The sequence below is a fragment of the Pseudophryne corroboree genome, chromosome 7 (assembly GCF_028390025.1).
Source record: "Pseudophryne corroboree isolate aPseCor3 chromosome 7, aPseCor3.hap2, whole genome shotgun sequence".
Lineage (NCBI taxonomy): Eukaryota > Metazoa > Chordata > Amphibia > Anura > Myobatrachidae > Pseudophryne > Pseudophryne corroboree.
Window position 1 is genome coordinate 96,150,444 of NC_086450.1, and position 22,942 is coordinate 96,173,385.

The window sequence follows — 22,942 nt, forward strand, 5'->3', positions numbered from 1 at the left end:
CGGAATGAGGGCCATTATACGAATGCTGTGATTTTCCTAAAGGTGGGATCCAGGCCAAGTACTATTATATGGAGAATAGAGGACTTGGTAAAAAATCATATGTAGAATAATTCTTTAAAGATCTTTCCATCATCAAAATTAAAATTTTATCAGATTTAATAAAAGAAGCAAAGAATACATAACAATTCACCCTGAAACATTTAACGGTTATCATACGAAACGTAAATATTATAATTTATTAGACCATAATATTTTACCTATTGCTTCATTCAAGCTTGGCTCAAGTCTCATTGTTTCTAAGAAATGTTCTAGAATTTTTTCTGGATTTCCAGACATCACAGTGTATCTATAAAACAATAAAGTGGACAGCTATACTTAAATACATACAAACAAAGGTGGAGACATAGGCCCTGATTATGAGTCACACACAGATCCGCATGTGGCCGCACCTACTGCAGCGAATTGGAGAATATACGCATCTTTGTGTATATCTGGACGGCTCTCTCCAAACTTTAGGACTGATCTACAGTAAACACTTGTAGGCTTCCAAAGACAGTCAACACAACATGGACAGTGAAGGAAGTAAAAATGGCATAATAATAGTAATAATAATAATAATAATAATAATACTTATTTTTTTTATTATTATTATTAATTTATATAGCAACAGAGTACGTGGCACAGATTTGTGGTTTAGTCGTTAAAGTAGCACACTGTACTACAATAGATGACTGCCTGGGTGTTTAAAAAATTTTGAGCTTTGATATTAGTTTTCATCAGGGCCGTCTTTTCGTATGGGCTCAATGGGCACTTGCCCAAGGGCCCCAGAGGTATAAGGGCCCTAGGCTGGTAGCTGAGGGTCCCCTCTTTCCAGGGGTACCAGATTTTTGAAAATCGGGCCAGGGGAACCAGAGATATCCGACTTCAAAGCAGTGGTCCCCATCCAAGCCTGTTAATTGCTCTTCCCAGCCCAATATCTCGGATTCTGTTTGACTTTTAGTTTTTCTGAAGATATACTACAAAAGCTGGGACGCTCCCCTTTTGATGAACACTGACAGCTTGTCTCTACTATGCCCAGAACCAGAGATATCAGCCTTCCAGCAGCTGGTCCCTGCTCCAGCTCCAAACTGGTATACAGTTTTATATTTTCGTTGGTGGATTGCTCCGAACTCTGATCCCCAAGTCCCCAGAACCTCCTGAAAGGTGAGACTCTTTAGTGTTTTTATCCCACTCAAAGGTAAGAAATCTATCTCCAGGAACTGGAGATATCTGCAGTCAAGCAAGCTGCCCTCCCACCGGAAAATGGTAAATATTAAACCCACTCCACTATCCACCCCTCCCCTGCGCATTAAAAAACCCCTACCACCAGGGCCCCTTCATTCAGCCTAATGCCCCTTATACAGTTTAGTGTTCCCTCCGCCGCATCTGTGCAGTAAAGGATTAATTAGCAGAAATTACTGCTCCAGGTCCTACATGCTGAGCTGAAGATAGAACACCCCCTACCGCCCACGGGACATCAAAGCTGACGCTGATTGCACGCCCAACCGCTACCGTTGGAGAATAGGTAGGGGCCCCAGTGCATTGTTGTGCCCAGGGGCCCACACTGCTGTTAAGACGGCCCTGGTTTTCATTGGTACATTTTAAACATGTAGATGTTACATATAGGGGGGAATTCAATTAGCAGCAACAATTTAACAGCAGGCTGCACTTAACAGGGATTTCTTTCCAGTTCTGAACAGACCTGAAAAGAAATACCCAATAAATAGTTTGTTTTCAGGCGCCACGACCATGTTGACACATAGGTCTAGGAATTTATCCCACTTTCTATAGGTTATAGCCCGAAAATAGATCAATTTAACGGGCGAGAAAAAGAAGTTCTAACTGAATAGCTCTGGGCGTTAAAGCTCGAGGCTAACCCCCTATTTCATGCCTGTTAAACTGATAGGGTTAATTGAATTGCCCCTCTCAGTGCCGTACTGGGGCATGAAGGGCCCACCGGGGGAATGCAATGCATACACATGTTTAGGGGTATGGACAGTCTCCAGAGGGGGTGTGGGCAGCCACCACAGAGGCTTGGCTAACCATTAGAGAGTGCATGGTCTGGTCCCCTTGATAATATATATATATATATATATATATATATATATATAGATAGATATATTAATACTGCTAGTGCATGAACATGTATCAGATTAACAACAGCAATACATCGTAGAGAATACACCATAGTCCTCTGCAGTATAGGGTAACACATATAATATATATTTCAAGTGCACAGTCTGGAACCTGATCCCTAGAAGAGGAGGTGTGCCCCCAAGCAGTGGGTCCCATTGGGGGGGCTGTACCCCTGTGGGACAGGGCCAGATTAACAATAGGGCGGATGGAGCTACAGCTCCAGGCCTCCACATAAATAGCAACCAGCTGGCCACACAATCTTAAGTATTACAATTAGTTTTTCTAGTTTTTCTCATAAATGTATGCAATTTTTGTATTCTAATGTACTTAGTGAAACAATGGGGCTGGTAGTGTAGGGGGCGTACACATCCATGCAGCTCTGCCCCCCCCCCCTCCCCCACACTGATCACAGCTCCTCCGCATTTCACAGTAGGCCCTTGAACACTTCCAGCTCAAGGCCCATGTGGCCCTTAATCCAACCCTGCTGTGGGCCAGTCTAACCTTGCCCCCTATAGTGTATGACGTAAGAAGCTTTCTTGTTTATATAAATGATGGGTGTGATTCCCATGCAGCTTGGTGTGCAAATACATTCGGAATGTGGGTACTTTGCTAGCAGAATGTTATTGCAATACGTCTTCAGCCAGTGTTTGTCCCTCTGCAGTCATCATCATTAGTACAGGAGCTTACACCTACCCCTTGCTAGATGTGAGAGAGCCGTATGAAACAGGCATCCCCACGACACATGCATGACTCAGAATAGGACGCAGCTATGGCTACACAGACATGAGCAGGGGTTAAAGTGAGGGGGAATGAGGTGGAACTGAGTTCCACCACCTGTAATGGTAGGGGGAACTAGTTCCACCATCTCCTTTGCCCTGCACAGTAATTGCAACAGAAAAGCCCACCCCATCATCTGCGTCAATCGATGATACAGGAGGCACTAGTGTTACTGATGAGCTGCAGCCACCTACTCCTTCCTCAGGTCCTGGTGCCTCCATGGTTCTCCTCCATGAGTTCCACCACCTCACCAGGACCACTTTAAGCCCTGGACATGAGACAGTTCACTTTCGTGCGTCTGCCTAGTCATCATAGTCAGTGAGTGTACAACAGCATGTAACATACTTATATGGTGACTGAGTGTTTCCTTGTGCCAAAACTTGTGTTCCAGCGGGAATCTTCTCCAACACCAACACGTCCTGGTCATGTTCCTTCAGCCTCACTGTATTTGCCTCAACGTCCTGCAAGAGTCAGAAGGAAACACAGATCATTTACTCATTAAAACAATTATAGAGGTTATTAATAATAATAATAATAATAATAATAATATGAATTATTACTGTCAGTGCTGCCTATGAATTCTCTAAGGATCAACGGTTCACTAAGTAGTGATATTCCATGTGCATGTTAAAGCAACTACTGTACTTGTGTCATAGAGGGCAAGGAAAATACATTGATATTCAATGTTCTCCCAGCGTACACTAAATGTATTGATGTGCTTGTTATTTTACGTTATTTTCCCTTTAAATTACATGCATAGCAATCATATAGCAACAAATAAGCTGGAAATAATGACCTCACTACTATACTGCCACCACACCATGACCGCGACTATTCAGCGTCCTCGCTATTTACAGATTACATGCAATAACGCACACTCTGGGCTAGATGCTAAGTTGGATAGATACCGCTATATGTACTGTCACATTGTGTGCATAGAAATAAATATATTCCCCCATACAGAGAGTTGTACGCTCTGTACGTATGCAGTGTGCCTGTCCCTATACGTACGCCTGGTTCTCTACTCATCATCATCTATAATGCACACTAGCACACCTTACACCAGCCTGTACTTGGTGCAACAGAAACATATGAAATCAGACGTGTACATAATTACGGGCAACTCAGCATAGCCCTCAGTTCTGTTGACTCGCCCCCACTGATCTTAGCCTACATGAACACACATTGACGCTGCCCAATCACACCTCTTCTTTAGTAAGCGGAGATTCACCGGAAGTGCATACAACTCTTACCTACGTAAAAAACTCAGTACCAGAGCTTACGTAGAGCAAAAGCAGGCAAGATATGCTCCGCCAACAGGTGTACTTTCAATGCAACGTCAGACCCTCTATGTATCCTATGTCATATATAGCTTAATAGGAAACATAGGTGACATCCTTACACGTAGGATTCGGTTGAAGTCCTCTTTATCCACCCGCAGGAAGTGGCAGTTGTCTTCTCGTAGGACAATCGATGCTGCCCGAGGTGCGTCATTTACTAAGGCTAACTTGCCAAAGTCATCTCCTTCATGTAACGTACACACCACACCCTGAAATCACAGGTATCATAGAAAGAAAGTGAATCCCTAGTGTTTTAAATGTTCTCATTGGAGAAATGGCTAATATCAAATATATGAGCAGAAAAAAAAGTTATCCCATCTGAGCATCATACCAACTCAGCTGTCAATGACTAACGGCTGCCATGGTAACATCTCTGAATCTATCCACAAATCTTATAGCCTGGGTTTGTTTTTTAGTATTTGTTGGAAATGTGCCAGTTTATTAAACAAAATGGTTATTTTCAACCCAAATCCAATCTGTGTTTTAGCAAATGTAAAGTACACTAGATTTCCATCCTGATATGGACTGTAGCGGTACAAGGACTGGACACTGATACATTTACCGTTCCCATGTACTGTCAATCTAGGACCCAGAACCGCTTTGGTCTCACCATCGTCCTGGCCTTTCTTTAGAATGTAAGCTCTCATGGGCAAGGTCCTCTTCCTCAAGTCTCAAGTTTGTCCACTCTCCTTATTCCTCATATGTCCATGTCTTATACTGAATTGGTACTCTATATATTTTGTTCAAGCTGAATGCCGTCATCTTATTCTGTATAACAGTCTTCCGTCAGCCAGGCCTGTCTTCCATGCCTTAGGCTGGATTCCTCTGTCTGCCATGCGATTTGGTTGAAATTGCAACCATTTATTTTTATTCTGGTTACCAGCAATTGTAATTATTTCACCGTGTACGCCCCTGCCTGTCTCCTACAGCGTGATGTCATTGTAATGGCTTGTCTCCTACAGCGTGATGTCATTGTAATGGCCTGTCTCCTACAGCGTGATGTCATTGTAATGGCCTGTCTCCTACAGCATGATGTCATTGTAATGGCCTGTCTCCTACAGCGTGATATCACTGTAATGGCCTGTCTCCTACAGCGTGATTTAGGTTTAGACTGCGGGGGGGGACTGTTAGGGTCAGGCTGTGGAGAGGGGGGTGGTCAGGTTGAGGCTGTGGGAAGGGGGGGGGCGGGGCGGGGGGTTAGGTCTAGGCACCAGTGGGGAGAGTTAGGGATAGGCTGGGGAGGGCTAGGGTTAGAGAGGCATTGGGGAAAGGTGAGTATATTACCTTGCCCCTGTCGGGATTCTCATCATCGGGATGCCGCGGTTGGTATTTTGACCGCCGGCATATCGTACCCAACCCTATCACGCTCTGTAATTTTGTCATTTGTTTGACAAAATTTAAACAAATTCTTCTGCAAAGGGGTACATATTCCCAGGCCTACTAATGTCTTAAATGTCCCTGCTCAAGTAATAGAGTACCTAGAATACTGTTCTAGTAGAGCAACATTGTTTTTTGTGTTATATCTCAGCATAACAGTGTATAAGTCTAAATGGAAGATGCATCAAACCCTCTAAAGAGGAAAGTGGACGTGTTTCCATAGCAACCAATCACATTCTAGCCATCATTTATCTAGTACATTCTTTAAAATTATAGCTAGAATCTGATTGTGGTTGCTATGGACCAGGCCCGGCGCTACCCGCTCAGCAAAGGGATGCAGTGCAGGTAGGCGCCAGGGAGGAGAGGCGCTTTCCCTGCACTGCATCCCCGCTGCTGCACCTGGCCTCCCTGCTGCTGCCGGCTGCTGTGCCTGTCACTGTATGACAGGCAGCAACGCCGGCAGCTTAAAGCCTCCTCTCCCCTCCTGTAACAGTGACTAACTGATCGGACGAAACGGACAGAAAATGAGGGCGGGGCTACATGACAAAAGGGGGCAGGGCTACACGGGACCAGAAGACTGCAGTACCACAGAGGACATGCTGCTCCAGATCCTGCCAGCCAGACTGATAAGTAAGTGAAGGAAGAGTGAGTGAGTAAGCCTGGCTACTACTGGGGGCGTTATTTGTAAGCTACGCTACTACTGTGGTGTTATGTGTAAGCTGCGCTACTACTTGGGGCGTTAAGTGTAAGCGGCGCTACTACTGGTGCGTTATGTGTAAGCTGCGCTACTATGGGGCGTTATGTGTAAGCTGCGCTACTACTGGGGGCGTTATGTTTAAGCGGCGCTACTACTGGCGTCGTTATGTGGAAGCGGCGCTACTACTGGGGCGTTATGTGTAAGCTGTGATACTACTGGGGCGTTATGTGTAAGCAGCGCCATTACTGGGGGTGTTTTAAATGGGGGTACTATTGTGTGGCCATGTCCCTTCCTTGTGAGACCACATCCTTTTATTGACAAGCGCTGTCCCTTTGTAAAGTATGGGAGGGTGCAAATTTATAGTTTGCAGGGGGGCGCCGAACACCGTAGCACCGGCCCTGCTATGGACAACACATAAATCTCCCAATAAATGTGTATACTGTATATCCTCTTGCATTGCAATTTGCAACTGCTCTCACTTTCTACAGACAGGATTGTGAGCTGAACTAAACCTGCCATCTGTGGGTGGTACAGGCCACCAACTTTACATTCACATTGTTATCTCCTAGTGTCTGACCCACACTACACTTAAGATTCACAGAGACTATATTTTCCATTTTCCAATCTATTTACATGTACATGCTGTAGTCAGATATAGCGCACACCTTGCCGTAGATGACCACGTTGACTGATCCTTTTAGGATGATGTACCAGGAAGTCCCTTCTTCTCCTTGGTTAAACACTGCAAACAGGAATCACATCAATTAAAAGTTAATTTTTCCATCTACGCTTCAATGGGGTAGCGACTGATGTGAATGTGAAATATTCTCTATGCAGTATTATGTAATTAGTGGTGCTATGTAAATTAATGGCAATAACAATAGCCCTTTTAACAGGGATAACAGAGTTACAATCTGATCATTATTACCTTATCACGATGGCCTATGGGAAACAAATGCTTCATTGCTAACATGTTTTCCTTTAAAGAAATTAATATTTGTTTAATTTTTTTTATAAATTTTCTTATTTCTTCTATTTATTTATCTTATTAATGAAATATGCTACAGGAAATCTTCCAGGGGCAGTGCATATGTGTGACCTGGCAAAGTTTGTGGGTAGTTAATAAAACCAGTAGTAATAAAGTTGGTAGTAATATAGTGAGTAGCAAAAAAGCAAGTAGCAAATAACGTTGGCTGTAATAAAGCCGGCAGAAATAAAGTGAGCAGTAATAAAGCCGGTAGTAATAAAGTGAGCAGTAATAAAGCCGGTAGTAATAAAGTGAGCAGTAATAAAGCTGGTAGTAATAAAGCTGGTAGTAATATAGTGAGTAGCAAAAAAGCTGGTAGTAATAAAGTTGGCTGTAATAAAGCAAGTAGTAATAAATTGAATAGTAATAAAGCTGGTAATAATAAAGTAAGTAGAAAGAACACAACTAGTAACTAAATCAGTAGTAATAAACCAAGTAGTAACAAAGCCAATAGTAATTAAAGCCAGTGGGAATAGAGTAGCAATAAAGTGGGCAGTTATAAAGAAAGCAGTAATGAAGTAGGTAGCAATAAAGACAGTAGTAATAAAGCCTTTAGTATATAATAATGTAGTAATAAAGCCAATAAAAAAGCGAGTAGTAATAAAGCTGGTAGTCATAAAGTGAGTAGAAATACAGTGAGTAGTAAACAAAGCCGATAATAACAAAACAAGTAGTAATAAAGCCTATGGTATTAAGTGGGTAGTAAACGTGTAGTAATAAAGCAAAGCAGTAATAAAGTCGGTAGTAGTAAGTGAGTAGAAATAATAAAGTCAGGAGTAAGAAAGCGGGCAGTAATAAAGCCGGTAGTTATAAGTGAGCAGTAATAAAACAAGCAGTAATAAAGGCTCTAGTAATATATCATGAAGTAATTACAGGAAAGTAGATTGGACTTTGAGAGAAATGTCACTCTTACCATTATAGGCACTGTAAGGTGGTTCCACCAACCCTTGATGCTAGGTGTGTGCTAGGTTTGATTTTCTGGGGCAGTTTCAAGAACCACGTCAAAGGCACTAGATGGGCAAGTAGGCCCATAGGAGGTTCACATTTGTTTTGGTTAGTACATAACCCCTAAAGACTAAATTTCCCTTTGTGGAGATCTAGGGGGAAATTCAGATCTGATTGCAGCTGTGTGTTTTTGTACAGTGGGCGATCAGATCCAAACTGCACATGCGTCTGGGCCGCAATGCGCAGGCACGTCGGACGGCTACAACGGGCATCTGCAGTCAGTGATGGGATGGTGCGAAGGATCCATTTGCACGGGTGTTCGCAAGGTAATTGACAGGAAGAGGGCGTTTATGGGTGGCAACTGACCATTTTCAGGGAGTGGAATATATATCAAGTAGATATAAACAGGCGCACGTATGGGTGGTTTCTCCTAGCAGCTCTATTGGGAGGTAGTCAGTCTCCCTAAGAAATAGATAACAGTAAAATGAAAACAGCGCTAAATATATATAATTAAAAACAATTTAATCCACATTTATATAAAACAGTTGTTAATAGGAAACGTATCTGTTAAAAAACACACAGGTAATGAATGGATCTCAGGACTTATCCACCAATAAATGCACTTCTTTGGAAAGCAAATGTCCAATGTTTATGTGGTAATTACTCACACATGGCCATGTTTTACCAGCAGTAAAGATATTCCAGCTGTAAGGTGTTTCCAAACTGTGTTCCAAATAGGGGAGTCCAATTGATTAAGCTCGTTAGGCGACGGCAGTGGCAGTGTTGGATCCTGGTTCACAGAGTGACCTTTGAAAAAGCTGCCAAGAGCGGCGAAACGCGTCAGTTCTTCAAACACCAGGTACTGGACTGCTCCACCTAGCACCATCCATTTGATTTGGAAACTTCCAGCTAAACAGCAATACCAGCGAAAGCACTCTGTGAACCAGGATCCAACACTGCCACTGCCATTGCCTAACGAGCTTAATCAATTGGACTCCCCTATTTGGAACACAGTTTGGAAACACCTTACAGCTGGAATATCTTTACTGCTGGTAAAACATGGCCATGTGTGAGTAATTACCACATAAACATTGGACATTTGCTTTCCAAAGAAGTGCATTTATTGGTGGATAAGTCCTGAGATCCATTCATTACCTGTGTGTTTTTTAACAGATACGTTTCCTATTAACAACTGTTTTATATAAATGTGGATTAAATTGTTTTTAATTAAATATATTTAGCGCTGTTTTAATTTTACTGTTATCATTTTCAGGGAGTGTCCGGAAAAACGTAGGCGGACTCAAGCGTTTTCAGGAAGGGTGTCTGACGTCAGCTCCGTCCCCGATCAGCAGGATTCAATCTCTCTGCTACACATAGGATTGCACACTTGCACAGTGAAAATACACTCCCCCTGTAGGTGGTGACTATCTGATCGCAGGACAGCAAAAAATGCAGGCCAGCGATCAGATCTGAATTAGGCCCTTCATTTCTATTTTGCGAATATCTATAACTGTTTATTCTAGCGAGTATACAGCACACAACTATGTTGAAGCTAACGCCATCATCCAGAGGCCAGCCATCGTGAGTCTATGGACAGCTTGTGATGTACCGAGGTGATTGGATATAGACAGAGCACTCACGCCAACCCCCCCTCCTCAGATGGAAAGAGCTCTAATGCAGCAGCATGCTACATATGTTCTACTATATAGAAGACTATTATATATCAGATAAGTATTGTATGTATAAACTACACTCTTACTAGCTGTATTGCAGATAATTAACCTGCACAAGCCAAAATACATTTAATTGTTCTCTTCCTTCTCTTTCCATTCCATATAGAATTTCTGGCAGTTAAATTCTGGCTTCAAAAAGATGACAACACTTTTGAGAATCCACCACCCTCACCCCACCCCCACCATCACCCCGTCGGTGTAAATGTAGTAATGTTACAAGCCACTTATATGTGTGTATGTTTCTTCCTAAAATTTGTGTCATTTCTTTCTTACCATTCCCTTTGATTTCAAGTCTAAACCTATGTTGACTATTTTGTATGCACGTATTACGTATTATCAGTTTTCTGCACAGTCCGAAGCTGGTGCCTATCATTCAGAATAATGGGGGTAATTCTGAGTTGATCGCAGCAGCAAGTTTGTTAGCAATTGGGCAAAACCATGTGCAGTGCAGGGGGGGCAGATGTAACATGTGCAGAGAGAGTTAGATTTGGGTGGGTTATTTTGTTTCTGTGCAGGGTAAATACTGGCTGCTTTATTTTTACACTGCAAATTGGATTTCAGTTTGAACACACCCCACCAAAATCTAACTCTCTCTGCACATGTCATATCTGTCCCCCCCTGCAGTGCACATGGTTTTGCCCAACTGCTAACAAAATTGCTGCTGCGATCAACTCAGAATTAGGCCCAATATTCTAAATAGTAATAATAACATTATAGTAGGTATGTCAAGAGCCTGCACTTTTTGTTTTATACTTTAGTAGAATCCGTACTTACACACTGTTCCAGCCTTTGGGTGAGATTCAAAGATTAAAAATCCTGCCAGCTCCCTTTTAACCTTCATGAAAGAATACAACCAGTTACTACACCATGTCCATCAAAAGACTGCACATTATAAGAAAATAAAATGAAATAGAATCATGCCACAGATCACAACAAATACTCTGAACAAATATGAAACCAACAAGCAAATAATGTGACTTACAGTGGTTGAGAGGTGAGATAAGGCTTTAATGTGAATAAGTTCTTCAAAAATAATTTCTAGGTCATCTGCGCTCCGTTGACCAGGTCTGCACAGTAGGAAAACATATACAGTACTTTTGAATATACAGTACTTAGTTTTAGCATAAAGTATAACAGATATATCCAATAGGCACACAAATGATAGAAACGGTAACAAGCGCATTTAAAAAATAAATAAATAAAAAACTGATTCAAGTCTAAGGGGTCAATTCAATTAGCGGCGACAGAGGTGAGTTGCTGTGGTAACGGCGTGGAAATGGCAGCAATGGCACTTCAACTCATCCTCCTCATGGCCTAATCTTGCCCCCTATGGGGCTGCAAACTAAAATCTACGACTCTGGAGGTACCATAAGAGCGGCATATAGGTGCACTTACTTGCGTCACTAGGGGACACGTGGCTAATTGAATTAACCACTAAGAATTTTTGAAAGGGGAGGAGGGGTGTCTCATGGGGAGGGTGCCTTGTGATTGATAAGCCGCTGCTGCAGTGCAATCATGTGTCATCTACCAAGACACCCCAAACGCTCTTTCAAGTATTGTCATTGTGTTTTACGCTGAAAGGTGTTTCCAAACCACATTCTTTCATGCATAACTCAGACAGAGGAAGAATTTCAATCTTTTACTTTTATTTCAAAGTAAATAATTACTAAATTTCATTAATACAGTATTATGCAAAAGTCTTGGAGAGGTTTGGAAAAATTGCTGTAAAGTAAGAATGCTTTAACCACTTAATTGCCAATTTTTTTTGTATAAAAACCGCTCAAATAATTGTTGTTTTTCATGAGTGAATTAGGTGAAGAACATGCATTTAATCATATCCAAAATTACTTTATTTACAACAAAGATAAAATGTATTTTATACAGTATTTGTTAAAAGAAAAACCCACAACATACTGTTCTTTTCAAACATTGGGACATCAGACGGCACCATCGGAACATCAAAAAATAAGATTTTACTCACCGGTAAATCTATTTCTCGTAGTCCGTAGTGGATGCTGGGACTCCGTAAGGACCATGGGGAATAGCGGCTCCGCAGGAGACTGGGCACAACTAAAGAAAGCTTTAGGACTACCTGGTGTGCACTGGCTCCTCCCACTATGACCCTCCTCCAGACCTCAGTTAGGATACTGTGCCCGGAAGAGCTGACACAATAAGGAAGGATTTTGAATCCCGGGTAAGACTCATACCAGCCACACCAATCATACCGTATAACTCGTGATACTATACCCAGTTAACAGTATGAAATATAACTGAGCCTCTCAACAGATGGCTCAACAATAACCCTTTAGTTAGGCAATAACTATATACAAGTATTGCAGACACTCCGCACTTGGGATGGGCGCCCAGCATCCACTACGGACTACAAGAAATAGATTTACCGGTGAGTAAAATCTTATTTTCTCTGACGTCCTAAGTGGATGCTGGGACTCCGTAAGGACCATGGGGATTATACCAAAGCTCCCAAACGGGCGGGAGAGTGCGGATGACTCTGCAGCACCGAATGAGCAAACTCTAGGTCCTCCTCAGCCAGGGTATCAAACTTGTAGACTCTTGCAAAAGTGTTTGAACCCGACCAAGTAACCGCTCGGCAAATTTGTAAAGCCGAGACCCCTCGGGCAGCCGCCCAAGAAGAGCCCACTTTCCTCGTGGAATGGGCTTTTACAGATTTAGGGTGCGGCAGTCCAGCCGCAGAATGTGCAAGTTGAATCGTGCTACAGATCCAGCGAGCAATAGTCTGCTTAGAAGCAGGAGCACCCAGCTTGTTGGGTGCACACAGGATAAATAGCGAGTCAGTTTTCCTGACTCCAGCCGTCCTGGAAACATATACTTTTCAGGTCCCTGACTACGTCCAGTAACTTGGAATCCTCCAAGTCCCAAGTAGCCGCAGGCACCACAATAGGTTGGTTCACATGAAAAACTGATACCACCTTAGGAAGGAATTGGGAACGAGTCCTCAATTCCGCCATATCCATATAAATACAGATAAGGGCTTTTGCATGACAAAGCCGCCAATTCTGATACACGCCTGGCCAACGCCAAGGCCCACAGCATGACCACTTTCCACGTGAGGTATTGTAGCTCCACGGATTTAAGTGGCTCAACCCAATGCGACTTCAGGAAATCCAACACCACGTTGAGATCCCACGGTGCCACTGGAGGCACAAACGGGGGCTGACTATGCAGCACTCCCTTAACAAAAGTCTGAACTTCAGGCAGTGAAGCCAGTTCTATTTTGGAAGAAAATCGATAGAGCCGAAATCTGGACCTTAATGGAACCCAATTTTAGGCCCATAGTCACCTCTGACAGTAGGAAGTGCAGAAATCGACCTAGCTGAAATTCCTCCTTTGGGGCCTTCCTGGCCTCACAGCACGCAACATATTTTCGCCATATGCGGTGATAATGGTTTGCGTTCACTTCTTTCCTAGCTTTAATTAGCGTAGGGATAACTTCCTCTGGAGTGCCCTTTTCCTTCAGGATCCGGCGTTCAACCGCCATGCCGTCAAACGCAGCCGCGGTACGTCTTGGAACAGACAGGCCCCCTGCTGCAGCAGGTCCTGTCTGAGCGGCAGAGGCCATGGGTCCTCTGAGATCATTGCTTGGAGTTCTGGGTACCAAGCTCTTCTTGGCCAATCCGGAACAATGAGTATAGTTCTTACTCCTCTCCTTCTTATTATTCTCATTACCCTGGGTAAGAGAGGCAGAGAAGGGAACACATACACCGACTGGTACACCCACGGTGTTACCAGAGCGTCCACAGCTATCGCCTGAGGGTCCCTTGACCTGGCGCTATATCTTTGTAGCTTTTTGTTGAGGCGGGACGCCATCATGTCCACCTGTGGCCTTTCCCAACGGTGTACAATCATTTGGAAGACTTCTGGATGAAGTCCCCACTCTCCCGGGTGGAGGTCGTGTCTGCTGAGAAAGTCTGCTTCTCAGTTGTCCACTCCGGGAATGAACACTGCTGACAGTGCTAACACATGATTTTCCGCCCATCGGAGAATCCTTGTGGCTTCTGCCATCGCCATCCTGCTTCTTGTGCCGCCCTGTCGGTTTACATGAGCGACCGCCGTGATGTTGTCTGACTGGATCAGCACCGGCCGGTGTTGCAGCAGGGGTCTAGCCTGACTTAGAGCATTGTAAATGGCCCTTAGTTCCAGAACATTTATGTGTAGGGAAGTCTCCTGACTTTTCCATAGGCCTTGGAAGTTTCTTCCCTGTGTGACTGCCCCCCAACCTCGAAGGCTGGCATCCGTGGTCACCAGGACCCAGTCCTGTATGCCGAATCTGCGGCCCCCTAGAAGATGAGCACTCTGCAGCCACCACAACAGCGACACCCTGGCCCTTGGAGACAGGGTTATCCGCCGATGCATCTGAAGATGCGACCCGGACCACTTGTCCCACAGATCCCACTGGAAGATCCTTGCATGGGACCTGGCGAATGGAATTTCTTCGTAAGAAGCTACCATCTTTCCCAGGGCTCGCGTGCATTGATGCACCGACACCTGTATTTGTATTAGGAGGTCTCTGTCTAGAGACGACAACTCCTTGGACTTCTCCTCCGGGAGAAACCCTTTTTATCCTGTTCTGTGTCCAGAACCATACCCAGGAACAGTAGACGCGTCGTAGGAACCAGCTGCGACTTTGGAATATTCAGAATCCAGCCGTGCTGTTGTAGCACTTCCCGAGATAGTGCTACTCCGACGAACAACTGCTCCCTGGACCTCGCCTTTATAAGGAGATCGTCCAAGTACGGGATAATTATTTCGGCCATTACCTTGGTAAATACCCTCGTGCCGGGGACAGACCAACGGCAACGTCTGGAATTGATAATGACAATCCTGTACCACAATTTTGAGGTACTCCTGGTGAAGAGGGTAAATAGGGACATGCAGGTAAGCATCCTTGATGTCCAGTGATACCCTGAAATTCTCCAGGCTTGCAATAATCGCCCTGAGCGATTCCATTTTGAACTTGAACCTTCGTATATAAGTGTTCAAGGATTTCAATTTTAGAATGGGTCTCACCGAACCGTCTGGTTTCGGTACCACAATATTTTGGAATAGTAACCCCGGCCTTGTTGAAGGAGGGGTACCTTGATTTCACCTGCTGGTGAATTGCCGCCAGTACTACCTTTCTCCGAGGGCAGCCGGCAAGGCTGATGTGAGGTAACGGCGAGGGGGAGTCGCCTCGAACTCCAGCCTGTATCCCTGTGATACTACTTGCAGAACCTAGGGATCCACCTGTGGGCAAGCCCATTGGTCCCTGAAGTTCCCGAGACGCGCCCCCACCGCACCTGTCTCCACCTGTGGAGCCCCAGCGTTATGCGGTGGACTCAGAGGAAGCGGGGGAAGATTTTTGATCCTGGGAACTGGCTGTCTGGTGCAGCTTTTTCCTTCTTCCCTTGTCTCTGCGCAGAAAGGAAGCGCCTTTGACCCGCTTGCTTTTCTGAAGCCGAAAGGACTGTACCTGAAAATACGGTGCTTTCTTAGGCTGTGAGGAAACCTGAGGTAAAAAATTTTCTTCCCAGCTGTTGCTGTGGATACGAGGTCCCAGAGACCATCCCCAAACAATTCCTCACCCTTATAAGGCTGAATCTCCATGTGCCTTTTAAAGGCAGCACCACCTGTCCACTGCCGGGTCTCTAATACCCTCCGGCAGAATGGACATTGCATTAATTCTGGATGCCAGCCGGCAAATATCCCTCTGTGCATCCTTCATATATAAGACGACATCTTTAATATGCTCTATGTTAGCAAAATATTATCCCCGTCTAGGGTATTAATATTATCTGACAGGGTATCAGACCACGCTGCAGCAGCACTATTTATGCTGAGGCAATTGCAGGTCTCAGTATAGAACCTGAGTGTGTATATACAGACTTCAGGATAGCCTCCTGCTTTTTATCAGCAGGCTCCTTCAAGGTGGCCGTATCCTAAGACGGCAGTGCCACCTTTTTTGACAAACGTGTGAGCGCCTTATCCACCCTAGGGGATATCTCCCAACGTGACCTATCCTCTGGCGGGAAAGGGTACGCCATCAGTAACTTTTTAGAAATTACCAGTTTCTTATCGGGGGAACCCACGCTTCTTTACACACTTCATTCACTCATCTGATGGGGGAACAAAACACTGGCTGCTTTTTCTCCCCAAAAATAAAACCCCTTTTATGTGGTACTTGGGTTCATGTCAGAAATGTGTAACACATTTATCATTGCCGAGATCATGTAACGGATGTTCCTAGTGGATTGTGTATATATCTCAACCTTGTCGACACTGGAGTCAGACTCCGTGTCGACATCTGTGTCTGCCATCTGAGGTAACGGGCGTTTTTTGAGCCCCTGATGGCCTTTGAGACGCCTGGGCAGGCGCGGGCTGAGAAGCCGGCTGTCCCACAGCTGTTACGTCATCCAGTCTTTTATGTAAGGAGTTGACATTGTCGGTTAATACCTTCCACCTATCCATCCACTCTGGTGTCGGCCCCACAGGGGGCGACATCCCATTTATCGGCCTCTGCTCCGCCTCCACGTAACCTTCCTCATCCAACATGTCGACACAGCCGTACCGACACACCGCACACACACAGGGAATGCTCTGACTGAGGACAGGACCCCACAAAGTCCTTTGGGGAGACAGAGAGAGAGTATGCCAGCACACACCAGAGCGCTATATAATGCAGGGATTAACACTATAACTGAGTGATTTTTCCCCCAATAGCTGCTTGTATACACATATTTCGCCTAAATTTAGTGCCCCCCCTCTCTTTTTAACCCTTTGAGCCTGAAAACTACAGGGGAGAGCCTGGGGAGCTATCTTCCAGCTGCACTGTGAAGATAAAATGGCGCCAGTGTGCTGAGGGAGATAGCCCCGCCCCTTTTTCGGCGGACTTTTCTCCCGCTTTTTCATGGATTCTGGCAGGGGTAATTTATCACATATATAGCCCTGGGACTATATATTGTGATGATTTGCCAGCCAAGGTGTATTATATTGCCCTCAGGGCGCCCCCCCCCCCCCCCCCCCCCAGCACCCTGCACCCATCAGTGACCGGAGTGTGAGGTGTGCATGAGGAGCAATGGCGCACAGCTGCAGTGCTGTGCGCTACCTTGTTGAAGACAGAAGTCTTCTGCCGCCGATTTTCCGGAACACTTCTTGCTTCTGGCTCTGTAAGGGGGCCGGCGGCGCGGCTCCGGGAACGAACACCAAGGTCGGGTCCTGCGGTCGATCCCTCTGGAGCTAATGGTGTCCAGTAGCCTAAGAAGCCCAAACTACCACCTGTTAGGTAGGTTCGCTTCTTCTCCCCTTAGTCCCTCGCTGCAGTGAGTCTGTTGCCAGCAGATCTCACTGTAAAATAAAAAACCTAAAATATACTTTCTTTCTAGGAGCTCAGGAGAGCCCCTAGTGTGCATCCAGCTAAGCCGGGCACAAGATTTTAACTGAGGTCTGGAGGAGGGTCATAGTGGGAGGAGCCAGTGCACACCAGGTAGTCCTAAAGCTTTCTTTAGTTGTGCCCAGTCTCCTGCGGAGCCGCTATTCCCCATGGTCCTTACGGAGTCCCAGCATCCACTTAGGACGTCAGAGAAAAAACATTGCAACCATCACAATTTTGATTTTAATAGCCTGGGCAGCCACCAGGTACACGAGGGGTGGCTTGAGGGGTGGGCAGAGGTTTTAATTTACACTTCCCCAACGGCTGCTATTGTCTGCAGCCGCTGGGTGGGGAGTCCTGCAGGGCCACCTTTTGTCTTGTTCCAAACATCTTGGAGAACTAACCACAGATCTTCTGTTGATGAAGGCTTGCTCAGATCCTTTTGTCTCTTCATGTAATCCCAGGCTGATCGATGATGGTGAGATCAGGGCTCTGTGGGTACATATCATTGCTTCCAGGACTCCTTATTCTTCTTTATGCTGAAGATACTTATTAATGACATTGGCTGTATGTTTGGGGTTGTTGCTGCAGCAGAATAAATTTGGAGCCAATCAGACTCCTCCCTGATGATACTGCATGATGGATAAGTACCTGCCTGTATTTCTCAGCACTGAGGACACCAGTAGTCCTGGCCAAATCCCTGACTGACCTCCCTGCGAAGTTCCTTCAAAAACTGTGGAAGTGTACCTAGCAGAATTGATGCTGTTATGCTGTTTTGAAGACAAAGGGTGGTCACACCAAATATTGATTTGATTTTGATTTCTCTTCTGTTCATTCACTTTGCATTTTTTTAATTGAGCAAAATAAACTATTAACATTTCTATTTTTTAAAGCATTCTAACTTTGCAGCATTTTCCCCACACCTGCCTAAAACCTATACACTGTACTGTACATAAGATAAGCTATCTGAGGGGGTGCATATCAAGTGAATGAAACATATTAGAGGGTATCTGTCAAAATGTCAGTGTTTTATGGATCACTTGTTTAACTACTACACTAATACAGGGGAATGTGAAAAAACTATTTGATTGAACCAATGTACTGTATAAGGTACTAAGGGGGTCATTCCGAGTTGATCGCTCGCTGCCGATTTTCGCAGCGCAGCGAACAGGTAAAAAATGGCAAAACTGCGCATGCATATGCATACAAAGAGCATCGCTGCTGTGCACTGGATCTAGCGAAGATTCCATTCGCACAGCCGATCGCATGGAGAATGACAGGAAGAGGGCATTTATGGGTGTCAACTGACCGTTTTCTGGGAGTGCTTGGAAAAACGCAGGCATGGCCGGGTGTTTGCTGGGCGGGTATCTGACGTCATTACCGTGTCATTCGTTGCAGCAATCATCGCACAGGATAAGTAACTACAGGGCTGGTCTTGTTTTGCACAAAATGTGTTTGCTGCCACTCTGCTGCACAGGCATTCACACTCCTGCAAAGGGAAAATACACTCCCCCGTGGGCGGCGACTATGCGTTTGCACGGCTTCTAAAAGTAGCTAGCGAGCGATCAACTCGGAATGACCCCCTAAGAGGGACATTTACTAAGCAGTGATAAAAGTGGAGAAGTGAGCCAGTGGAGAAGTTGCCCATGGCAACCAATCAGCATTGATGTAACATTTATAATTTGCATACTATAACAGTAAACAGAGCAGCTGATTGGTTGACATGGGCTACTTCTCCACTGGCTCACTTCTCCACTTTTATCACTGCTTAGTAAATATCCCCCGAAGGGGTCTATTTACTAAAGCCTTGGAGGGAGATAAAGTGAACGGAGATAAAGGGGGTCATTCCGGCCCGATTGCACACTGCAGTTTTTCGCAGCCGTGCGATTGGGTCCAGAATGCGCATGCGCTGCGTCTGCAATGCGCAGGCGCGTTGCTGCCCGGCGACGGGGAACGCTAGGCAGCGAATGTACTAACGAAGATTTTCATCGCAGCGGCGATCGCAAGGTGACTGACAGCAGGAAGGCATTCCGGGGTGGCAACTGACTGTTTTCTGGGAGTGAAGAGGAAAACGCAGGCGTGTCCAGGGTGGGTGTCTGACGTCAATTCCGGGACCTGACAGGCTGAAGTGATCGCAGCGGCTGAGTAAGTTCAGAGCTACTCAGAAACTGCACAAAATGTTTTTGTACAGCTCCCCTGCACAAGCGATCGCACACTTGCTATGCTAAAATACACTCCCCCATAGGCGGCGACTATCTGATAGCACGGCTGCAAAAAGTTGCAGCGTGCGATCAACTCAGAATGACCCCCATAGTACCAGCCAATCAGCTCTTAACTGCCATGCCACAGGCTATGTTTGAAAAATGACAATTAGAAGCTGGTTGGCTGGTACTTTATCTCTGTCCACTTTATCTCCAAGCAAGGCTTAGTAAATAGACCCCTAAACACTGAGAGGTGCCTTACTGTATGTGGATTTAAAGAATAACTTTTTCAAATCAATATTATGGAAAAATGACACTGGTGGTTATATTCATTGATGATTCTGTAGGACATTGAGAAAACTGGGTCCAGGACATATATCAGTTTGGGGAGATTTGATTGATTTGTTAAAGAAATATATTTTGTGAGGAGTACCTCATCAATTTCCTTTCAGCTGTATATACAGATAAAAAGGTGCTCTTTGTTCATAATTACATCCAGAGTTGGTGATGCTGTCACTGTCTATGTATGTATATATACATTTTAGAATATTTTATCAGGTTAAGTACTGGCTATGTGATACACAAGCAAGAAACAGGAAAATAAATTACGGCTTTCTGAGTATCATTCTCATGTGCGCGTCAGGTCCTATTTGGGACAAGAGAAGGAAAGTATCCTGGAGGTCTTCATCACTTTCCCGCTTCTCCTCATCAGTAGGCATAGGCAGCTCTTCATGTTCATCCTCCAGGAATCGGTAGAACAGGTATTTATCTTGGAAGTAGTATTCTTGGTCAACTGAGAGGTAATAACAGACATAGAGTAAGTAAGAGTACAACTAAAATAAACAATATTACAAACATTATTAGATCAAGTCTCACAGATACAGTAGATGTATTTTGTTTTATTCTAAAACATACCATTTAGCAATAGAATTACTTTTTAAGCTTAAGTTTTGACTGTCGCTTAATAAATGATGTTCGTACCAAATGCACTGTATAGAAGTAAAATAAGCTGAATAATTCTAGGTTGGAAATAACAATTATTACTGTAAAGCACAGCAATAATTGTGTACATGGGGGGTAATTCCAAGTTGATCGCAGCAGGAATTTTGTTAGCAGTTGGGCAAAACCATGTGCACTGCAGAGGAGGCAGATATAACATGTGCAGAAAGAGTTAGATTTGGGTGGGTTATTTTATTTCTGTGCAGGGTAAATACTGGCTGCTTTATTTTTACACTGCAAATTAGACTGCAGATTGAACACACCCCACCCAAATCTAACTCTCTCTGCACATGTTAAATCTGCCTCCCCTGCAGTGCACATGGTTTTGCCCAACTGCTAACAAAATTCCTGTTGCGATCAACTTGGAATTACCCCCATTGATAGCAAGAGTGCCTATGGTAACACATCTGCAATGTATAACCTAAACAGCCAGCAGAGGGCAAGGTATAGTCATTATATAAATTCTGAAAGTACGGAAGCTCTGGGAGTGATCAATGAGATGAGTTGTCTGTAAATAATACTGTTAATACTTTAGCATAAACCAATTAAGACTCTACCCTGAGAATCTGCTGTTCAATGCAACCCGACATAATTAATTTTTGTGTTTAACACTTTAATTTCCAAATCTTACATGTGTCATATGTCAGCTCACTAATATACAACTCTTATATATACAGTATATTCATATTAAGTATAAGTGACTCACAATTTAAAGTACAAATGCATGGCAACATTTTTTTATAGCAATGCTGCCCAAAAACACATCAATTTGGATGAACATTTGGTAGGTCAATCTGGTAAGTGTCTTGTGATCATCAGCTGACTGTGTGAATATTTGCTGACCCCACTAATAACTAGTAGGGCCACGTGTTATCCAGCTGCTTGCACTGCATGATGAGTAATTAGATTTGTTTAATTTGGTCACCCATGAGTGTCATAAAACTGGACTTAAATTTGTCCGTGTATGGGAAATGTATGTAATTATTAGCAGAAAACCATGGTAGACTCAGCAGTTGCTCTCTTATATAGGCAAGGTAAGTCTGGAAACTTAAAACTAGATAGCCATTATGTCTTTGAGGATTTAAAGCTCCATTCCAATATTATAAAGAGTATTTGCGTAATTAAAATCAATATGCTGATTACCCTAGCATCTGCCTGAAATTGGAAGTTGAACACTCTAGAACACTCTGTTTCTGTCATTTGGCAGATGTGAGGCATAACTGACCTAACCAACATCTGCAACCATGGAAACAAAGAAGACTGCAATTAATATTTTTATAGATACCAATGTTGCTAAGCAGTGCCAGTCATTCACAATGTATCTGACAGATGGCAGCAACTGCAGTACTCACAGGTAGATAATACACAGCAAAGAAACCTTGAGGAGAGCTGACCCAATAATACTGGGAATGCAGCCGTTCAGTATCAGCCAGTGTCGCCCCCTCACATAACACGGGCTGATTCAGATCTGTACACATGCCGATGTTCACACAACTGAATGATTATCAATGATGTTTGTAGTGAGGATTTAATCGCAGAGTGACTGACAGGAGGGGACCGTTTGGGGAGGTAACGGGGAGTAGGAGCAAAAACACAAGTGTGTCATGCCCGTTTTGGGGTGCCTTACTGCCTTAAGCTGCAATCGTGTACGTAGAGAAACATGTCACCAATGTCGCTACTGCTGCAGCCAGTCTGCGTGACTATAGACTCACTCGGAGAGCCAATGTTTCCCGTTTCTGCGTCAGTGCCGTGTATGTGTTGCTGAAGACCTTGCGATGACTCCGGTGGGTGTCCCTAATCTCTTCTGGACAACAGCTTTATTTGCAATGGCTAGCAGGTCCGTAAGGCTAAAAGCCCGCAGCTGCGTAGGCATGTGAGTACAAATCGGGATCAGGCCCAACGAATTGGAATCAGGCCCAACGTGTGCAGGAGACAGCGATATCCCGGCTTCAGTTACAGTATGGGAAATGGGCTTTACCGTGGTTTAGGACACCTTCCTCCAGGAGCACTTGCCACATGCCCACCGCTTGCGTCCGGGAATGAACACAGGAGCTCTGCTGCATCAACCAGTCCACCAGTTCAGTTCCTACACAGCATTGTCTGTCAGGAAACAGATTTATATCAAGACCTTTGACATTTTAAGAACATGGACACAATTCTTTGCTTATAAATGTAACACATGGCGGTTTCTTATTTATTACCTGTTATTTATATAGCGCACACATATTCCGCAGTGCTTTACAGAGAATATTTGGCCATTCACATCAGTCCCTGCCCCAGTGGAGCT

General features: G+C 44.4%; 1 protein-coding gene across 4 annotated transcripts in view; it reads right to left on the reverse strand.

Moving 5' to 3' along the window:
• Positions 1-22,942, reverse strand: part of RAPGEF4 (Rap guanine nucleotide exchange factor 4) — a 626,758-nt gene that overhangs the window by 175,786 nt on the left and 428,030 nt on the right. For all 4 annotated transcript variants that reach the window (XM_063933451.1, XM_063933450.1, XM_063933452.1 and 1 more), the window contains 8 exons: positions 22,634-22,755; positions 20,266-20,449; positions 11,054-11,138; positions 10,846-10,906; positions 7,032-7,108; positions 4,355-4,501; positions 3,298-3,413; positions 258-346 (listed from right to left, as the gene is read on the reverse strand). In XM_063933451.1, the coding sequence (XP_063789521.1) occupies positions 258-346; positions 3,298-3,413; positions 4,355-4,501; positions 7,032-7,108; positions 10,846-10,906; positions 11,054-11,138; positions 20,266-20,449; positions 22,634-22,755 (881 nt within the window). The remainder of the gene's footprint in view (positions 1-257; positions 347-3,297; positions 3,414-4,354; positions 4,502-7,031; positions 7,109-10,845; positions 10,907-11,053; positions 11,139-20,265; positions 20,450-22,633; positions 22,756-22,942) is intronic.